This window comes from Rosa rugosa, chromosome 7, assembly GCF_958449725.1.
Source record: "Rosa rugosa chromosome 7, drRosRugo1.1, whole genome shotgun sequence".
In the NCBI taxonomy this organism is placed as follows: Eukaryota; Viridiplantae; Streptophyta; class Magnoliopsida; order Rosales; family Rosaceae; genus Rosa; species Rosa rugosa.
The window spans coordinates 4253785-4273084 of record NC_084826.1 but is presented as its reverse complement, the minus strand read 5'-3'; the positions used below and the strand labels follow the sequence as shown (position 1 = coordinate 4273084).

The 19300-nt window shown below is 39.1% G+C and overlaps 4 protein-coding genes across 5 annotated transcripts; 2 read left to right on the top strand and 2 right to left on the bottom strand.

Annotated features, from left to right (window-relative positions):
• The first annotated feature begins 253 nt into the window (after positions 1 to 253).
• LOC133721947 (uncharacterized) lies at positions 254 to 1202 on the top strand. Its single transcript, XM_062148724.1, has one exon. It carries the CDS (start codon positions 492 to 494, stop codon positions 1188 to 1190), a length of 699 nt encoding a protein of 232 aa, XP_062004708.1. The 5' UTR covers positions 254 to 491; the 3' UTR covers positions 1191 to 1202.
• Positions 1203 to 1400: 198 nt separating this feature from the next.
• LOC133721946 (putative pentatricopeptide repeat-containing protein At3g05240) lies at positions 1401 to 3935 on the top strand. Its single transcript, XM_062148723.1, has one exon. The coding sequence runs from the start codon at positions 1454 to 1456 to the stop codon at positions 3149 to 3151; it is 1698 nt and encodes a 565-aa protein (XP_062004707.1). The 5' UTR covers positions 1401 to 1453; the 3' UTR covers positions 3152 to 3935.
• Positions 3936 to 3983: 48 nt separating this feature from the next.
• LOC133723384 (alpha-galactosidase-like) lies at positions 3984 to 8421 on the bottom strand. Its single transcript, XM_062150215.1, has 12 exons — positions 7908 to 8421; positions 7175 to 7231; positions 6463 to 6601; positions 6071 to 6328; positions 5775 to 5952; positions 5596 to 5657; positions 5332 to 5492; positions 5156 to 5241; positions 4857 to 4915; positions 4623 to 4757; positions 4469 to 4523; positions 3984 to 4371 (listed from the first exon to the last, which is right to left on the bottom strand). Exons 1-12 carry the CDS (start codon positions 7958 to 7960, stop codon positions 4148 to 4150), a joined length of 1467 nt encoding a protein of 488 aa, XP_062006199.1. The 5' UTR covers positions 7961 to 8421; the 3' UTR covers positions 3984 to 4147.
• A 6893-nt stretch (positions 8422 to 15314) lies between these two features.
• LOC133723869 (alpha-crystallin domain-containing protein 22.3-like) lies at positions 15315 to 18786 on the bottom strand. Of its 2 annotated transcripts, none has more exons than XM_062150743.1 (3): positions 18631 to 18786; positions 16115 to 16461; positions 15315 to 15797 (listed from the first exon to the last, which is right to left on the bottom strand). In XM_062150743.1, exons 1-3 carry the CDS (start codon positions 18651 to 18653, stop codon positions 15562 to 15564), a joined length of 606 nt encoding a protein of 201 aa, XP_062006727.1. In that variant the 5' UTR covers positions 18654 to 18786; the 3' UTR covers positions 15315 to 15561. The 2 variants fall into 2 exon arrangements, with proteins under 2 accessions (XP_062006727.1, XP_062006726.1); XM_062150742.1 differs by lacking the exon at positions 18631 to 18786 and adding an exon at positions 17607 to 17742.
• Between the last annotated feature and the right edge of the window lie 514 nt (positions 18787 to 19300).

Below are 19300 nucleotides of genomic sequence, written 5' to 3'. Positions count from 1 at the left end.
TTACCTTTCGCTATCTTCTGTCATTTTAGGTGTAGGTGGTATAATGCATGTGGACTTAATGCAGCCAAGTGAGCCAACTCCATGACAATAATATGTGCTACAATCTCATTCACTAAGAAACCCAGAAGCACCTCCTTCCCTACCATCATAATTCTGCCCCAATAGCCATCATCCTTTTAGCTCTAAACTTAGGATACTCCTTTTAGATATTTTACTGCACTTCATGACTCATAACAAAACACCAGAGACACTTTTCCAGATAAATTGGTTCTTTTGTACAGTCAAAATAAAAGCTTTTACCTTTTTACTAGTAGTTTGGTGGGTAAAAAGTAATTTATTGCTTACAGACCCAGAAAAGAATAAAGAGGGCAGACAATATAACAAACAGTTATTACTGCGCGCTTTTCTTTCAAACAAAACGGTCACTTTTCTTCTTCTTCTTCTTCATCTTCTTAGAGCCACAGGCTCACAGAGCAAAGCCCAATTGTGCAATGCAGACCCTTCACTTCAAAACCCAATCCTTCATCCCAAAACCCTCTTCTTTCTTCATAAACCCCATTGCCAAAACCCACAATTCGCTTCAAAACACAGTCTTTGCACCAAGATCTCATCTTTTTAACTTCTCACTCTCACTCTCTCACCGAACCCAGACCCAGAAACCGATTGTAAATTCAAGGAAGAAGAGAACGGCAAATGGGTCTTTGAAATTGCAGAGATTCTTGCTCCGATTGGTGCCCATTATCGCGTCGAACCTCAAGCTGTTGCCTCAGCCGTTGGATCTGGTTCTTGAAGAAATCGGCGGCGGAGATGGCGGCGGAGGAGGTCTGGGTTTTTGGAAGGGTTTTGGGGGCGGAGGGTTTGATGGGTTCAGAAGCAAAAGGAAGAGGAAATTGCTGTTGCTGTTTCTGTTTTATGGGATTTTGGTGACTTGTGGTTTTGGGTTGTTGTTTGGGAGAGATTTGGAGAGCAATGTGCTTTGGTGTGGATTGGTTTTTGGAGCAATTGGGGTTGGTTTGGTTCATTGGTGGGAGAAGAGAGGTCTTTTTGGGTTTTTTGTTTGTGGTGTTTTGGTGGGTTCAGGGTTTAAGAGAAAGGAATTGGTGAATTGGGGATTGAAGATTAGGCCTATAATGGAGCATGTGACATTGAGAACAAGAAGAAGAAGAAGAAATGGAAGAAGAGCATTTTGAAAAAAGAAAAAAGTTTTGATCTTTTTTATACTATGAGACATACAATTGTAATTCTTTTTTGCTTAGTTTCCTTGTTCAATTTGTTGACATGTATTCTTTGAGTGAAAGATTTCAGTTTGGACTTGGTTTTTGATTCTATAGAAGCTCAAAGTTTGTTGCTTACTATATAACAGGGACCTTTGTATAAGTTTAAACCTTAAGAGTCCATATATAAGCCTATAAGGTTTTTCATTTGAAAAGCAAAAGCTTCTGAATTCTAATTCATGAAGAAACACTACAACACCATTCTCTCCCTACTAGAAAAATGTAAAACCATGAGTGAATTGAAAGAGATACATGGGATGATGATCACTACCTCAGTTGATAAGAATGTAATCCCATTGAGTAGGCTTATTGATTTCTGTGCTAATTCTGAAGCTGGAGACATCAGCTATGCCAAGTCGGTTTTTCGCCGAATTGAGCAACCTAGTGTCTATATCTGGAACTCAATGATCAGAGGGTGTTCGAATAGCGAGAACCCAGTTGAGTCTTTGATAATGTATAGAGAAATGGTGCATAGGGGTTATGCCCCTGACCATTTTACATTTCCATTTGTGCTCAAAGGGTGTTCGATAATCAGTGATGTTCATTATGGGAAATGTGTTCATAACTGCATTGTGAAAACTGGGTTTGAGTTGAATGTGTATGCCTCTTCTGGTTTACTCAATATGTATGGTTTTTGTGCAGATATGGAATCTGCACAGAAGGTGTTTGATAAAATGCCTAAGTGGAATGTAGTTGCTTGGACTAGTCTGATTTCCGGGTTTGTTAGGAACAATCAAGCTAGTGAGGTTATGAAGGTGTTTAAGGATATGGAACTTTGTAATGTCGAGGCTAATGAGATTACGATGGTCAATGTCTTAGTTGCCTGTGCTCGAAGTAGGGATATCGATACTGGGAAGTGGGTTCACAGTCGTATTCGCCAACTTGGGTTTGATCCGTTTGAATCGAGTTTTGATTTTAATGTCATTCTTGCAACGGCCATTGTAGATATGTATGCAAAATGTGGCAGCTTGAGAACAGCAAGGCATCTGTTTGACAAGATGCCTGACAGAAACTTGGTTGCCTGGAATTCCATGATCAGTGCCTACAATCAATATGGCCAGGGTGATAAAGCGATTGATCTCTTTTTTGATATGCGGATTGCTGGGTTTGTTCCGGACCAAGCTACCATACTGGGTGTGATTGGTTCTTGTGCGCAGTTGGGGGCTTTGGCATTGGGACAAAGTCTTCATTCGTATGTATCAAAAACTAGCATAGGCACAGATGCTTCTATTGGAACTGCTTTAGTGGACATGTATACGAAAAATGGAGATGCAGGCAGTGCACAAAGAATTTTTGACAATATGCAGAAGAAAGATGTAATGGCGTGGACTAGTATGATTGTTGGTTTAGCTATGCATGGGCATGCCGTGGAAGCACTGAATACTTTTAGAAGAATGCAAGAGGATGCTAGTGTTATTCCAGACCAGATCACTTATATTGGGGTTTTATGCTCGTGTAGCCATGTTGGGCTTGTGGAGGAGGGTCAGAGACACTTTGGCTCAATGGTTGATGTTTATGGCATAAAACCAACTGCAGAGCATTACGGCTGCATGGTTGATCTTCTGAGTCGAGCAGGCCGGTTTGAAGAGGCGGTGAAACTACTGGAAGAAATGCCAATTCAACCCAATGTTGCTATATGGGGAGCTCTCTTAAATGGGTGTGAGATATATGAAAATGTAGATCTAGCTGACCAAGTTAGAAGATACATAACAGAGTTGGAGCCTCATGTTAGTGGAGTTTTCGTCCTTCTTTCCAATATATATGCTAGGGCCGGAAGATGGCAAGAAGTAAAGCTGACTAGAGAATTGATGAAAGATAGGAGGATTGCCAAAAGTCTTGGATGTAGTTCAGTTGAAATGAAATTGTTAAGTTCATAATGCATCATCTTCGTCCAACAATCTTCAGATGGTTTTCCTCTGAGCAGTTCTAATCCAAGGTGTAAAGCTTGCAATCAATCTTAAGTTCAAGAATGTCATTCTGGAGAGTGACTGCAAAGAACTTGTTGATGCCCTCAACAACAATATCGAGGGAGGCAATTAGAAAAGTTACCCTCTCTTGTTTCATAGCCTGAACTGTGAGTTTGATCTAAGTGCAATGGAGATGGATATAGCTTGGATAGCTAAAGAAGCTAACTGTGCTGCAGCTGCCATAGCAAAGCTTGCAAGGAGGTTGGTGCTCAATGAGCTGGGAAATGGCCCCCCAACCTCCATGGTTAATGTTTTAGTGAATGATGTGCTCCCATGGCCCCTGTTTATCATTATGCTGTGTATCCGCTTGGCAATAGCATTGATTTTAGTCGCGGTAGACGGTGCTAGGGTATTTGCATCTTCCTTATGATCAGGGGATTGCTTCCGATTATCGCACTGGAAAAAATTGGTCCCACAGAGTCCAAAATGCCAACAAAAGGTCTCAACATTAATGTTCATCATCAGCATGAGTTTTCACTACTAACTGTTCAATTCATATCGTTCATTTTCCGAGATTTCTTGTCTTTTGGGATGTGACATTCTACAGACTAGGAGTATACCAACACAATGTTGAGGTCTCCAGCTCCAGAATTTGCAAAAATCAGTAAAGCCTACATAACCATCTTATTATAATGATTTAGATGCATAAAATTTATTTTCTTTGAGACTGTTATGGTGGTGTTTCTTCCATGAATCATCTGCCCTGCTATACAAATAAAAGGGACTCCCTTATATAGGGACATAGGGTATAGCATAAATCATCCTACTATAAGATCCTGATTCTCATTCATTGTATATCCAATCTCCGAACATATATGGTACAGAAATATCAGTTTCAAGCTTAAGATCCGAAAACAAAAACAAGCTGAAACTAAGAATTATCTGTTTTGGTTTTTCTACACTAACCTAATTGCAATGTAGGACAACTAGTGCAGTCCCATGGGTTTCTACAGCAATGGATATGGAGTGGTCTATAATCCCCAAGTCTAGTCGGCTCCATACTTCTTTGCCTTTGCAGGAAGCTCTAGTAGTCAATGTTGTCCCAGGAAGTGCCTTGGCCAAGTCTGATTTTTGTGCGGTTATAGTAGTCTTCTTTGAGTTCAGATTAAATAAAGCAACATATATTTCTCCTGCAATAAGAATACGTCAAAATTGTTAAACAAGGAAAAGGAGAAAGAGGAAATGGTGAAGAACCAAAGATCAATATGGATAAGGATCATATCAAACGTTGTCTTCCAGTTGCAACCCAAGAGCGAAGTCCTTCAGATTTTATGTATGGAAACTGTAAATGCAACAAAATAAGATTTTAAATATGTTGCTATCATGATGGACAAAGTTCTATAACTCACGGATTTTGTTTCCAACAGATATTTTTACACACCTCCTTATTATTTGAGCTAAAAGAATTGACCTCTAGCAAGGTAGGATTTGTTAGGATACTGTAAGTTGTATCATCAAGCTTTCTCAGATCTCCTCCAAACATGAGAGGAGACTTGGCCATGCACCACAAGGTCATCTGTGCAAATAAAACGAGTATTAGGGAGGTCAGATAGATTTGATCAACTAAGCTAACTGAAAATTAGGACCTAAATTGAGACTGGTGCTACATAAATACCATAGTTCTTTGCTCCTCTAATGTGAGGTTAGTTGTTCTGTGTGGACCTTCATTTGAACCTAATATTTTCACCATATCAAGAATTAAGTTTCATTCTCATCACATCCCTAAAATGTAGAACTTCAAACTTCATAAAATGTCTAGGAATTTATGAAGTTGACAGGACATGAAACAAAAAGAATATGTACATAAATAGATATATAACACCTGCAATATTGGCATCAAATCAAGGGTATGAACACCTCCTTTAACTAACCAATATAAAATAAGAAAAGAGAATTCAAAGAGCTCTATATGACCTGCATCACTAAGCCATCCCAGGGGAAGCATATCTAAGTCAGGCCACGAGCTGTTTGCTCCAATCATATTAGCAGCAGCAAAATCCCTGATTGGAATTGAGTAGAATATATAAGTAAATTTTATGTGGAAAGAATCAAATGCTTTAGTAAAAAGAAACTACAAGTTATTTCACCACCTGGCAACATCAAAACGGGCAACAACATCTTCCCAGTCATCCCAGTTATCCCCGTTTATACTGTACATGTTCACTACACCACTTACACTTTTGGCCATCATGGGTGTTGCTCCAATTCCAGGAGATACAGAATACAATATAGGTCTTTGAATCCTCAAAAGCTGCAGGGCAAGTTTATATGCATTAGCTTATCAAGTATATTTAAGAACAAGGTTATCTTTTACTCAAAGTACCAATGCATTAATCATACAGCTATCAGCGTACCCATGATGCATGATATATTTCATTCATGTCCAAGTCATTACCAAACACGCAGTCCTGTTTCACTGATGCATTCATAAAACTATATCAAACAACGATAACAAAATAATTAGTTTTACCAACTAAGTTATGTTATATATTTACTAGACTTTAAGTAAAATCATGTAGTTGAGTCCACTTACCAAAATCAACACCCCAATTGGCAAACAGTTGATAGAGGTCTGCCAAGAAAAACCTTCCAGCTTGCAAGGTTGTATTCACACTCATGAAACCATTTTGCATCCGAGCACAAGTCCTCTCCTTGATCCCTATATCTTGTGCAGTCCAAATTTTTCCATTGAAATAATCATAAACATTACCCTGGATAAAAGACACAAATGAAAATTCAAGCATGAGTATGACAGATCAATGCTTTTGCTAGCTAATACATGATATATTTGTGCTTAAAAAAATTGCATTATAATGATAATGTACGTACCGAGAGAGGATCCAAGATATGGGTATTGTCTTTTACAGCTTGCATGTTTATTCCTCTCATAACATTAATTCCAAACTTCAAACCCATTTTATGTACTCTGTCTGCCACTTCAGTAAACCCTTTCCCACCTCTGGAGCTAGGCCACCTATCTGGGTCAGGCATCGGTCTCCCCCATTCATCAATTACATCAACTCCAAGAGAGTCTACACAAGCGCCAGTCACATTTCTCCTATACCACAGATGGTCCACAACTACATACTGCATTCAAGAAAGATGAAGTATGATTTATAGACAGTAAACATTCTGAGTTGTACTTATAAATCAACTAAAGCGAAAGAAACTAAATATATAATCGTACTCTTGTAGTTCACTTTTTGGGTAACACAACGCACCTCATATCCATGAGGAAGTAACTTCTTGGAGATGATTTCAGCATTTTGCAAGAACTCTTCCTCTGTAATAGTCCAGCTGATTGCGTTATAGGAGTTCCAACCTCTGGGTGGTGTGCTAGCAAGTTCGTGTGACCATACCCTGAAATCAATCATTTTTACAATGCCACTTACATAAGTACCTTGAGATGATCATCAAAGTAAATGTACTGATGAAAAACACATAAAAGGAGTCTGCACCTCTACTGATTATTTGGACATACATGCTCTATCGATTATTGGAAGAATTCAAGAAACTACAATTAATAGAAATGTCATGAAGGTTTCAAAACCAGAACGCATTATATCACAGCTATGTTACTCAAAAGCTTAAGCTTCATGAGTGGATCAACAATGAATACCAAGCTTTCTATAGCACTCCCAGTTACAAGAAAATTGAAGATAAAATTTTGTAAAATGGGTAGGTACTATACCTCTTCAAGCACTGCAACTACCCAAACTATGCAAATCGTGAGATGTCACATTCCAAAAGGCACCATCTCTTATACAAGGACGATATGCAACTAACAATTTTGGAAGTAGAATATCATGGTGGTGACAGTGAAACAAATATTGGGTATTTTTGCCTTGTTAAGGATCATTCTTATATTCAACACTCAATTACAAAGAAAAATGATAAATATGTTATGGAAAAGGTAGTAGAAAATGGAATTACCTCTGATTAAGAAGATCAACCCACCTTGATCCATCTTCATTGTGGATAGAGTTTTGCCTTCACAAGATGGAAATCCATATATTAATGAATTGCACTTGTTAAATACCCTGGTCTAGTACTAGCAAAGTTAATCAGAGATGTATAAAAACCATAATTTAATCCTTTACTCGAAATTGGTTCTCTTCATGTGACTCGAAAGTTGAGGCCCCGAGCCGGTGAGGAAGAAACAGAGATAGCTGAATAGGAATCTGAAGATATTCATCACTGATCACTAAGACTACTAGAGCAAAGCTCCAAGCTCCAAGTGAATGAAGTTTGGTGAAAGAATCAAAACAAAGGGTAAAGTAGATAAGGCTTAAAGAGTTAAAGCACTATCTCAACTCTAAAACCATTTGTTTGATTAGTATTTTGGTCTTCATATGGAATGCAGACTCTTCAAGATTTGCATTGATGTAATTCTAAGCAGATTAGAATTCCAGTCCTGGTTCATGTACCATAATTATATTTCTAAACTTCAGTGCATTCAAAATTGGTATTAATTAAACGGTGAGTGTCAATTACACACAAACACAGAATCCCAATCAAACTTGTCTACATCTGGTGTTGTAACGCTCTAGATGAGTAAGAGCATCATCAATTTTGTGAAATTTTGAGTTGGCAAAGCTGAGAAAAAAGCCTATGTTCTCAATAACAAAGATTCTCCTTTGAATTTGATGACAAAGATTCTACGTACCTTCCTCTTGTTCCAGTTCTTAGTCTTCGTTCTCTCCATGTTATAGTCTCCATTGTTGGATTAAGCTATGCCTCAAACCTCCATACTTGCATTCCTCTCTTAAACCCCAAACCCACCAACACAACCCAAATCTATCTCTCTCTTCCTGACACCACTGAACCAAAGTAACCCAACTACTCAAAACCAAGCCACACAAAACCACATTGGTCTGGAGTCTGAACCCTCTTCCAAACAACAAGCCAAAATCACCAAAATCCCACATAAAAGAAAAACCATTTTGGGTCTGTGTTTGATAGCAGAGTGAAAGTGAAGGTATATTAGAAATGGAGACTTGGGTACAGAGATGGTGCTTTGAAGTGAAGAAAATGGATCAAGGAGACAGTTTGACCACATTGCAGTAGGCTATAGATTCCACCCCATCAAATAAAGCCAGAGTGAAAATGCTAGTGTTTGATGGTATGGAATCATAGCCTGCAGCACGGTGGTCAAATATCAGGTTTCCATTGTTCAGAGAGAGTCTGAGTTATTTGGTCTGTGAATTCACTGAATTGTGAATGATTGAAAGTTTTCATCTTCAACTTCAATCTGTACCAAAAACTTTAGGTTCCATTCATTACTCAGTACATGTGGCACCTATTTATTAGACTACTTTTTATACGCCACATGATTTGGAAAAGCTGAAAGGCTAGTTTTAACATTCATTCACACCGTACATAAACTCGATGGTATTTATCATTTTTCTTATCAATTCAGCTAATGTTTAAGGATAATCAAAATTGACAGAGAGAGAGAGAGAGTTTCGATTCAGAGAGAATGAGAATTCATGTGTATTATTCTTCTCACAAATGAATGTATTTATAGGAATACATAGCTAGTGTGAAAGCTCTAAGAGAAACTCAATTTGGTAACAATCTTCTCTTGTTGATTGAGGGCTGCAGCTCCACATACTTGCATTCAATGATGAAATCTGCCATGCTTGTTGCCTCTTGGTATAAAGCATGTCACACAAGTCTTCATACACTCAAGTACCTATGTTTATACACTCAAGTACCTATCTATACACTCAAGTACTTATTACATGATATAGACATTTATACTATGACTCATACATACTACAACATGAGTCATATATACTACAACACTCCCCCTTGGATATTTCATGTCAATAGAATTGTCTATGCCGTGCGCTTCGAAGTTGCCTCGTTAAAAACCTTGTCAAGTAATAAAACCCTGTGGGAAAAACAACCTTGGTCGAAGGAGAAAAAGAGCACAACGCGCGTTGAGTGTGGAGTATGCAATATCATAGCTTCAGAGATAAGTGGAGTCTTCTTATCAGCATCATAAGTAGGTAATATGTCTACGAGAGGGATGCAAATAGAGTTGCTGCAACAAAACCTTGCCCGGAAAACCCAGTGGGAAAAACCCGTGGTCGAAGGTAAAAGATGAGCAAAAACATATATGTTGAATCAAAACATCTTCAGGATGTAGTATAAGTGGGGCGACCACGCTAAAGATGTGCCTCGTTAAAACCTTGCCAGGTAACAAAACCCAGTGGGACAAAATAACCCTGGACGAATGACAAAAAGAGTACACGATGGTCAAGTGGGTATACTTCTGGATACTCCCCCTGATTTCAACATCTCCTTTGTGTCTCTCAAACGTGGTGCTTCTCTCGTTGCCTCATTAAAAACCTTGCCGAGTAATAAAAACCCTGTGGGACAAAAAATAATCTCGGTCGAAAGGGAAAAAGAGCACAACACACTCTTCACGTTTTGAGACCATATATGTAGACATCCCCCCCTCTTATTGATCTTTGAGGAGAGTCTGTTATTGCTGATTTTATGCTTGATGTTGTCGCTTTTCATGCAGCCTTGCTTCATTTGTTTCAAAATAAGCAGCATTATCTTAAATGCTTGTAGGCTCATCTTGTGGTAGACTTCAAACCACAACTATTCGAACATGCGTAACTATGGATCCAATCCATATACATTCACGAACCACTTCGTGAAGAGCAATAATCTCTGCATCGTTCGAAGATATAGCGACTAAGGTCTATTCTATAGACCTTCAAGATATCACGGTCATACCCATGGTGAACACTTCACCAGTCTGGGAAGACCTTTGTATGGGTCAAGAGATACCCAATATCAGCAAAAACCTTCCAAAACACTTATGTCGTTTTGGGGTAGGGATAGAATACGCAGGCCAGCGTTTGGCGGCGTTTCTGGTGTGTGATGGATCTGAATCCATCATCTCTCTATAGGGATAGAATAAGCCCATATCGATCGTATATCTCAAGTACCGAAAGATATCTTTTTACACCAATCTAATGGCGTTGCGTTGGCGCAGAGCTATACCTTTAGCTAACAAGTTTATGGCAAAGTGAGATGTCCAGTCTTGTGCATTGAGCTAAGTACAATAATGCGCTTTATTGTACTTGAGTAAGGCACTTCAGCCTCTCTAGCACATCTTCGTCTGATCATCCATTCAGACGAAGAGGATCCTTTTCAGGATCAAGACTACGAATGATCATGGGGTGCTTGAAGGCTTGACCTTGTCAAAATGCCTAAGCATCTATCAACACGGTGCTCAAGTTCAAAAACCGAGGCTTAATTGTGTTTCCCCAAAAATCCTTCATCTCAAACTCGGATTTCAAGTGTTCAACGGTTTCCCTTAACTCATTAAGGGCTTCTAATGAAGATCATGTCCAACATGAAAACCGTGATAGAATCCGAAACTTGTTATGGAAACGCACGGGCATATCCCTTCCCAATCAAGTAGTCACTTTAGTGAGCGTTTCAATTCTATTGCAAACGCGCTCCGTGGTCTAGAGCCACTTGATTTGGGTAAATAAAGTTTCACTATGAACTTTCATGTATATTCCGTATCTAGATCCCCATAGAGATACGTAGTGACCACTTTTATAAGCTGCATGTTCAGTTATTTGGAAACTACCAAACTGACAGGGTAGTGGATGTAATGTCATCCATTACGTGAGAATATGTCTCATCGTAGTCAATTCCAGGGCGTTTTGTGAGAAGCCTTGCGCCATAAGGCGAGATTGCCATCTCGTTTTCTCAACACGCTTTCTAACGAAGACCCATTAATCAATAGGTTTTATGTAAGGAGGTGTTGGCATCACTGGCTCAAAGACCTTCCTCTTCGTTTAATCTGGATCGCATCTTTCCATTAGGCTAAATTTCTCTACGTTGGTATTCATGCTTCAACGGAGCGTGGTTCGATATCATCGGTCTCAACAAACTCATGCGCAACAGAATGCGCAACTACATCATCAATTATGATGGAGTTTCTATTCCACGTCTCATGTACACTAGTGTAATTTTCATAGAGCTCTATATTCTCAGGAATAGGTTCTGACGTTGAGGCGTCCCCCAACGATAACCATAATCCAGAAGATACTCATGAGACGGATGTTGAGTGTCGATGATCTAAGGATGCCAAAATATCCTTCGAATCCACGGGCTTCCCACGCATCCTAGCTGGGGCCATGGCCTGTAACGCCAGAGTGCCACTTTCTATGACGTTGGCGCCTTGCCTACCTCTGTGTAGGGTGGCGCTACGTCCTCTTATAGGGACGTCCTTCCTTGCAGGCATTTGTGCAGCAAATGTGTGTGATCTCGTCACTTTAATAGGGATCGAGATGAGACATAGTGGGGACAGACCACGACAATTCCTGTCGTTCCTGCTGAACATTCGTGTTCTTATCTCCCCCTAACGACGGGAAGACTGTCTCATCAAAGTGACATCCGTAAATCAGACGGTAAGGAGATCACCTTGCAAGGGCATTAAGTGGCGAACGATTGTTGGAGTCTCAATTCCAACTAAGTTGCTCACTTGTTTTTAAGGACCTACCATAGGCGCTGTGGCGGCGCAATTGGCACATAAATGGCTCACATTGGCACATAAATGACTCACTCGAATGTGCGTAAGTACAAAATATTTGTACCCAGTCACTAGCTGTAACGCAGGGATACATTGAGTGGCGGTAGGTCATAGAGGAATTAGCATAGTTGTATGCGATATTTGCATCACCCCAAGCGAATATAAAGAGATTGGTGCGCATCGCCAATGTCTGAACTGCCATCGTAGTTATTTCCACGAGACCATTTAGGTGTGTATATGGGAATGTGATGTCCAACATCACTCCCTTTGCAATAACCATCGAAAATCTTCGATGTATACTCACTAGCATAGTCAAAATCCAATTGACTAAATAGGATGATCCGGGGAGTGAGCCCGTTGTCATATTATATGTGCTATGAGTATAGCATAAGAAGCTTTTATAGATGGACAATGGCACAACACGTGATTAGTGTGTTTGCGTGTCAACCAACATCATGAGATATTTAAACGTCCGCAAGTTGGTTGAATAGGTCCACAAATATCACCTTGGATTAATTGTAAGAATGGTATATTTTCTTTAGTGTCCTTTGCATAGGATGGTCTCGATCCTATCTTTGCTAAAGAGCAAGCTTTGCAAAACGAAGTAACTCTTTGGACCAATCTTTGGTTCATACTTCTTTTCGTTTTGAGGAATGGATGTCCGTGAAGTCTTTAATATATGGAACATCATATCACGACCTGGATATCCCAAACGGTCTTGCCAAAGCCTATATGTGTCAGAATCCCATAAGTCATCTCTTATGACATGGTTTGATTCAATGACTCGAATAGTGGTTGCATGCAACCCACTAGAGCGACACATAAGTTTCTCTAATACTCGTTTATGTCCGTAGTCATTAGAGGCGATGCAAATGAACTCTTGTCCATTCTTACAATGTGTTTTCACATGAAAATCATTGGCTCTTATATCTTTCAAGTAATAAAGTTCGGAAATTAACACATGTCCATGATATTGAATAATAATGCGACACTTTGTTAATAGCCAATGATTACATCAAAGTTTCCAAAATCTATTCCAAAATAAAATCAAACTTATACAAATTGTAATTGCCAATCCGTTTGGTAATTCCAATGAAATATGACCAGGGAAGTAGAGAGATGTTGGTGGAGCGAGGCTCGCTTAAATACCCCGATCTCAATTACTTTCCTAGACATCATACTTCATTGGGTACGCCACATGAGAAAGAGTCAATACAATTGTCATTTGTTGACTAAGGCACATTTGCCGTTTTATTGGAAAATAGAAAAGGACTATTCTAATCAAAGTCTGCGGCATCCTCGTGCTCTTTACAACTTTGAAGTCCTCAGTGGTGAGAGTGATATCTTCACCATCTTCATCTTCAGCAAGATTGATATCTTCATCTTCAGCAAGATTGATTTCTTGCTCTCTCAATTGCCTATACTCCTTGTAGCTTGCAGCTAGTTGGGTACTTGCATGGCATTGCTTGAACCAATGCTTCAATTGATCCATATGGTATCACATCAAGATAATTACTTGAGCAGCATGCTTTGTGGGTGTTCGTTGGAACACAAGGCCCTGGTTAGGTGCCTGTATTATGGGCAATATCCCTCTCGTAGTGAGATGGTTCTCAACGTTGGTTACCCAGCCATGGTATTCCGAGCCTGTTGAGTCAAGCATTGGAAAATCGAGTCTAGGTTCATTCGACATCCTGAACAATAGGAAGATAAGATATATTAGTTTCGGAGTTTAAACTTCCACGAAAACTAAAATAATAAGATTTCTGAGCTATGCTACCAAGAAATCAATTTCCAAGAATATTTGGATTTAGATGAAAACAATGATGTTTGCGGATGCTCTTAGTCCGATTATTATGAACACTCTTAGTTCATTGATTTACGAACACTCTTAGTTCGTTTAGAGTGAATCCCCACGATTCCACTTTTAGTCCATAAATTGATGTTTTGCGGACGCTCTTAGTCCGATTATTATGAACACTCTTAGTTCATTGATTTACGAACACTCTTAGTTCGTTTAGAGTGAATCCCCACGATTCCACTTTTAGTCCATAAATTGATGTTTTCCGGACGCTCTTAGTCCGATTATTATGAACACTCTTAGTTCATTGATTTACGAACACTCTTAGTTCGTTTAGAGTGAATCCCACAATTCCTGCTTTTTTATTACAAGTCCCTGAAAAGAAGAGAAAAAGGAATACAAACTCAAAACAGGAACTTTAATCTTTAAAACTTACTTGTTGAAATTCGGAGCAAATTTGCTTCTGAACAGATCGCACTTCAAATGTTATACAGGTCTCAAAACTGCTCCAACAGGGCTGAAATTTGGAGATAAGATATAAGAGACAGAGATTAACAACTTTGATGAAGAAATGATTTTGATTAGATGTCCCGAAAAGGACGTTTATCGGCGTGCAAGCAGGTTGATCTGCACAGGAACGATCATACTGAATAGCTCCCACTTTGAATGGTGTACATGTCTTAAAACGACTTCAACAGGGCTGAAATTTTGAAGTCAGATAGAAAAGACATATATGAAGAACTTTGATGAAGGAAGGATTTTGATCTGAGGTCCCTATCAAGATGTTTCGGGGCGTGCAAACAGGCTGATCTGCACAGGAAAATCACTTAAAAGTGTTTGGCAGGTGACTCGGCAGCTGCTGCGCAGCTTCTCGGCAGCTGCTGCGCAGGTCGCTCGGCAGCTGCTGCGCAGCTTCTCGGCAGCTGCTGAGCAGGGTCTCGGCAGCTGCTGCGCAGGTCGCTCGGCAGCTGCTGCGCAGCTTCTCGGCAGCTGCTGCGCAGGGTCTCGGCAGCTGCTGCGCAGCTGCTCGGCAGCACTTGGCAGCGGTCTGGTTCTGTTCAAAAATTCCGGCGGCCGGTTCAGGCCTTTTCCGGCCGGTTCCGGCGATTATGAGGCCGGTTCTGGGCTTCTGGGATCAATGGCTTTGATATGAGCTAGGTTTTGGAGGTTTTTTGTAGGTTTGGAAAAATGACTTCGATTGATGATGAACTCTACTCTTGTCAATTTTCGATTCTAATTCTAGAGCAACTTCGTGCTGATAACGTGTTTAAGGATAATCAAAATTGACAGAGAGAGAGAGAGAGTTTCGATTCAGAGAGAATGAGAATTCATGTGTATTATTCTTCTCACAAAGGAATGTATTTATAGGAATACATAGCTAGTGTGAAAGCTCTAAGAGAAACTCAATTTGGTAACAATCTTCTCTTGTTGATTGAGGGCTGCAGCTCCACATACTTGCATTCAATGATGAAATCTGCCATGCTTGTTGCCTCTTGGTATAAAGCATGTCACACAAGTCTTCATACACTCAAGTACCTATGTTTATACACTCAAGTACCTATCTATACACTCAAGTACTTATTACATGATATAGACATTTATACTATGACTCATACATACTACAACATGAGTCATATATACTACAACAGCTAAAGCATTTAGCTGTTAGTATTCCCAGGGATGATAAATCCATAAAACGAGACCCCTTCAGACAAAATCAACAATGCAAATTTAAGGAGAAGTCATTTATATCATATTTGGTTGAGAGAACCTTCAACTTCAACAGAAAGATAAACTAACATACAACAACTTAACAAAGCCCTTAAGCACTAGTACTTTGGGCAATGCCAGGCATACCGTGAACAACATTAAACTACATCCTGTGTATCCTAACCCTAGCCTGTGGAGTCCACTTCAACCAAATTGGACCTCTCCGAGCTGAAAACTCTTGGATTATATCTTCTTCTTCACAATGCCCTCGAGAATCCCATCAGTCTCAAAAGAGCCAGTGAACTGCTGGAAATCAACTGGACCAGGAAGGTGGAAGGAGATAGAGAAGTGACCTGCTGGGGCAAGATTCTGTGAGAGCATCTGAAAGACCATGGAGTTCTTGCACACTGTTTTCTCGCCTGTTGTAGTTGTTCCCTTAATTTTCACTTCTCCATCAGCCTCAATGGAACAACTAAAATCTGCATTCCAAAGTATCATTGAGGACATCGTCAAAAACATCCAAGAAATGTTGATGAAGATGAATAATACATAGTTTTCACAACAAGCAGACAACTCAATTATGGAAAGCCAAAACAGAACTTTGTCTAACATGCCGATTTATATCATAACCAAAGCCAGCATTATTCTTTGGAATAAAGAATGCCAAATTAGGGAACATGGCTCCCTTCATATAATCAAGAAATGATCTTTTTTCTTTATCTTAAACATAAAAATGTATTAGCAATAACAGCAATAATCATCAAGTAATTAAACTAGATGGTGCACGGTTACTCACTCTCATCTCTAGATACACCAGGCAGGGAGACACGAAATAAGTACGAGTCATCAGCTTCACCAATGTCAACCTTTCCTATTATGGGTCCCACCTGTCCCGTTGCAGCAACTCCAGTCAATACAACCCCTTTGGTGGTTTCCAAAATCTTATCCCGCTCTTCTCTTGTTGCGAGTGAAGGTAAAAGCACCATAGCTGGCTTCACTTTTTCTTGTTCACTGGACTTTCTGGCTGCTGATGGCTCTGTGGTTGGGGGAATATATGGCATGCTATTCAATGGTGCCACATTCAATATGGGTTTAGCAGGATCTATCTGATCTGGGTCATTACTTTGACTTGCCCTTCCAAACCTGCAAGAAGACCTCAACTTTATCACAACATGCAAATAGCTCGAGTAAAATAAAGTCTATATGGCATTGAAAAGAAAACTTTTGTTCTGCATAACACTTTTAAGAGAAGAGGATGATGAATTACTCACATACTGACACATACAACACAATCAACCTTAGTAAATTGTCAAAATGTATCAGCATTCATTTAACCTCAAGTGCAATTAAAACTTTGGCGAAAAAGTAAGAAGTTTAAAGAAGAAATTATCATTACAGTCCTGAACCCCAGAAACTCATACGTCTCTTTTTATCAGGAACATATCAATAGATAAGAATACATACAAATCAAACAGCAGTCTACATAAGATAAAGAAATCACTCAACCTACACAAGAAACTGAAACACGGAGAAAGCAAGAGAAGCCAACAAGGAACTACAACATCAAGCAACTGAAAATAGAACGCTAATCTAGAAAGAAGAAATTTATGTTTACATGGAATGCCATTACCTAAACAAGCTTTGCTATCCTCAATGTTGGTTTGGTACTGAAAGGAGGGTTATATTTAAAGGCATGTTCGAAAGATAAATATTGTGGGCCTGATTTACATATGGCACACCTTGTTTTTATTGAGTGTGTCAGATTCGCTTTATTCAACCGACCTAAATGCAAACCGCGCACCTGGTTTTCTTAAAGAAAGCCACAGACGTTACTCTTTTGGCAGGTATTATGCTTCTTTGACCTGATTTACTTAATGCACATCTTGTTTTCTGTTGGCGGCATTATATTTCTTCAACCAGGTTTACATACTGCGCACATTGTTTTCATTAAGAGTGTAACGAATGTTACTTCTCTTGGCAGTATTATATCTCTTCTACCTCATTTATATACTGCACACATGGTTTCACATACAGTTCAAAGGTAATTCACTGGGCAGAGTTATATTTCTTCCATTCTTATATTCAAAACAATCTGGACTCGACTCATATATGGAAGAAGCTATTCTTTATAGGTAATCGTGTTTCTACCTTCATATATAGAGCATTAAAACTATGGGGTAGGTAATCTGCTATAGGTGGGATTCAAAAGATTGAAACTATGGAGATCATAAACATACTGCACACCACATTCCTATTAGGGAGTACTGGAACTACATTATGATACATACCTTTTTTCCATATATGAGCCAAATTTAAGAAAAAACTGTACATTTATACTAAGTATTGCACCATCTTTCATTCTTGAAATCTAAGCTACCTGTCCTTCGCTTGCTTATCAGAGTAACAAAACGAATACTGTCCAAATGTTATAAGATCTCATAGAAAAGCGGATGAAAGAAAATTATATAACAAATAGGCCCATGATCAAGAACTAATCAAACTTCTGTGATCCAATTTCAGCAAAACGGTTTCATTAACCCAAAAACAGGAACTTTTTTTTAAATAGCGCGGGAAATGGATATCGCGTGTCACTATCATACAAAGATCCGAGTTTCAAACTGCATGACAAGTTGGAACCTTTGTTCATTTTCAAAAACACTGCTTCTCAAGACCAACAACCAACATCTCATAAAATCCACACCGAATTCCAAAACCCGATCACCCATTAAATCACATTTGTCCAATCACGAGCCCTAACATTCCTCGGAAACATATCACTAGCACATATAAGCCTAATTTCAAAACAAACAGTTTCCAAACTCTATCAGCCTAACAAAACCATGCTTCCTTACCATCAACACAATCCACAAAATTCCCAAATCCAATAACACTTCAACCAAACAGATGTTTATCTTTTCTTAATCCTTTCAGCCATAATTCCACTAATATAGATTTTCATGAAAAAAAATTTCTCTGCAGATAAACACAGGACCGGTTTCGTCCACCGCCCTCAATTCCATGATCACAGAATCCCAATCACAAAGAGTACAGGAAATTCACACACATATACATAAACACAGCATCAACATGCAAACATAGCAATCTATCTACAGCATCATAATACAAACAAAAAAAGATAACAAATTTATACAAAACAGACATCTACATAGTGATTAAGCTACATGAAATTGCCGATATGGCTCTCAAAATTAGTCTACGAGTAAATTGAAAGCAGTTATGTAAAAGATTGCAACTTTATATAGTGTGCATTTTTGTATGCAAAGTGGTTAGAGTAAATGTGTGTGGATTTACCTGGGCGGGCCGGAAAAAGCCATCGGAGAGCGGTCGGAGATGGTCTGAAACGGCGTCGCCGCGAGGAGTTGCTCGGGCTTTGTGCGTTTGCTCTGGGTTGGTGTTAGTCACTGACGGAGGAGCTGTGAATATATTGGTGGAGGGAAAATGTTGAGGTGTGACTGAGGTGTACCTTAACTATCATGTGCTTGAGCCTCAGTTGGGCTAGGCCTTGGACTTGTTCATTCTCGATGTGAGTTTAATCTTCAGTAAACTGTTAATTCTATTGTTGTAAATGCTTTCAAAGTTCAATACATATAAAATAGGGAAAATTTCACAAATGGTCACTCAACTATGACTCATTCGACACTTTGGTCACTGAAGGTTTCAAATATATCACTTTGGTCACTCAACTATTACAATGTCAATCACTTAAGTCACCCAAAGAGTATTTTTTATAATTTTTTTTAGGGGTTTTGTCCATTTACCCTATTTCTAGGGATTTTTTTCCCACTTACCCCATTAAGTTTTTTTAATTCTCTCTTACCCAATACACTCTAAGGGAGTCTTCCCTAATACCCCATTAAGATTTTTTTTTTGTTTTTAATTTTTTTTTAATACCATTTTACCCCTCACCCCTTTGTTACTTAGAGAGAGAGATAGAGAAAATGGAAGAGAGAGAAACCATAGG

Excerpts from the sequence above, each read along its gene's own strand:
- LOC133721946 (XM_062148723.1), top strand. The coding sequence starts at position 1,454 with ATGAAGAAACACTACAACACCATTCTCTCCCTACTAGAAAAATGTAAA.
- LOC133723384 (XM_062150215.1), bottom strand. The coding sequence starts at position 7,960 with ATGGAGACTATAACATGGAGAGAACGAAGACTAAGAACTGGAACAAGA. Across the intron at positions 6,329-6,462 it reads TACTTCCTCATGGATATGAG|TATGTAGTTGTGGACCATCT; the intron begins GTGCGTTGTGTT and ends TCTTGAATGCAG. Across the intron at positions 4,758-4,856 it reads TAGAGGAGCAAAGAACTATG|ATGACCTTGTGGTGCATGGC; the intron begins GTATTTATGTAG and ends TTATTTGCACAG.
- LOC133723869 (XM_062150742.1), bottom strand. The coding sequence starts at position 17,677 with ATGAAAGATGGTGCAATACTTAGTATAAATGTACAGTTTTTTCTTAAA. Across the intron at positions 16,462-17,606 it reads GGCTCATATATGGAAAAAAG|GTTTGGAAGGGCAAGTCAAA; the intron begins GTATGTATCATA and ends GTCTTCTTGCAG. Across the intron at positions 15,798-16,114 it reads TGGTGTATCTAGAGATGAGA|ATTTTAGTTGTTCCATTGAG; the intron begins GTGAGTAACCGT and ends TTTGGAATGCAG.
- LOC133721947 (XM_062148724.1), top strand. The coding sequence starts at position 492 with ATGCAGACCCTTCACTTCAAAACCCAATCCTTCATCCCAAAACCCTCT.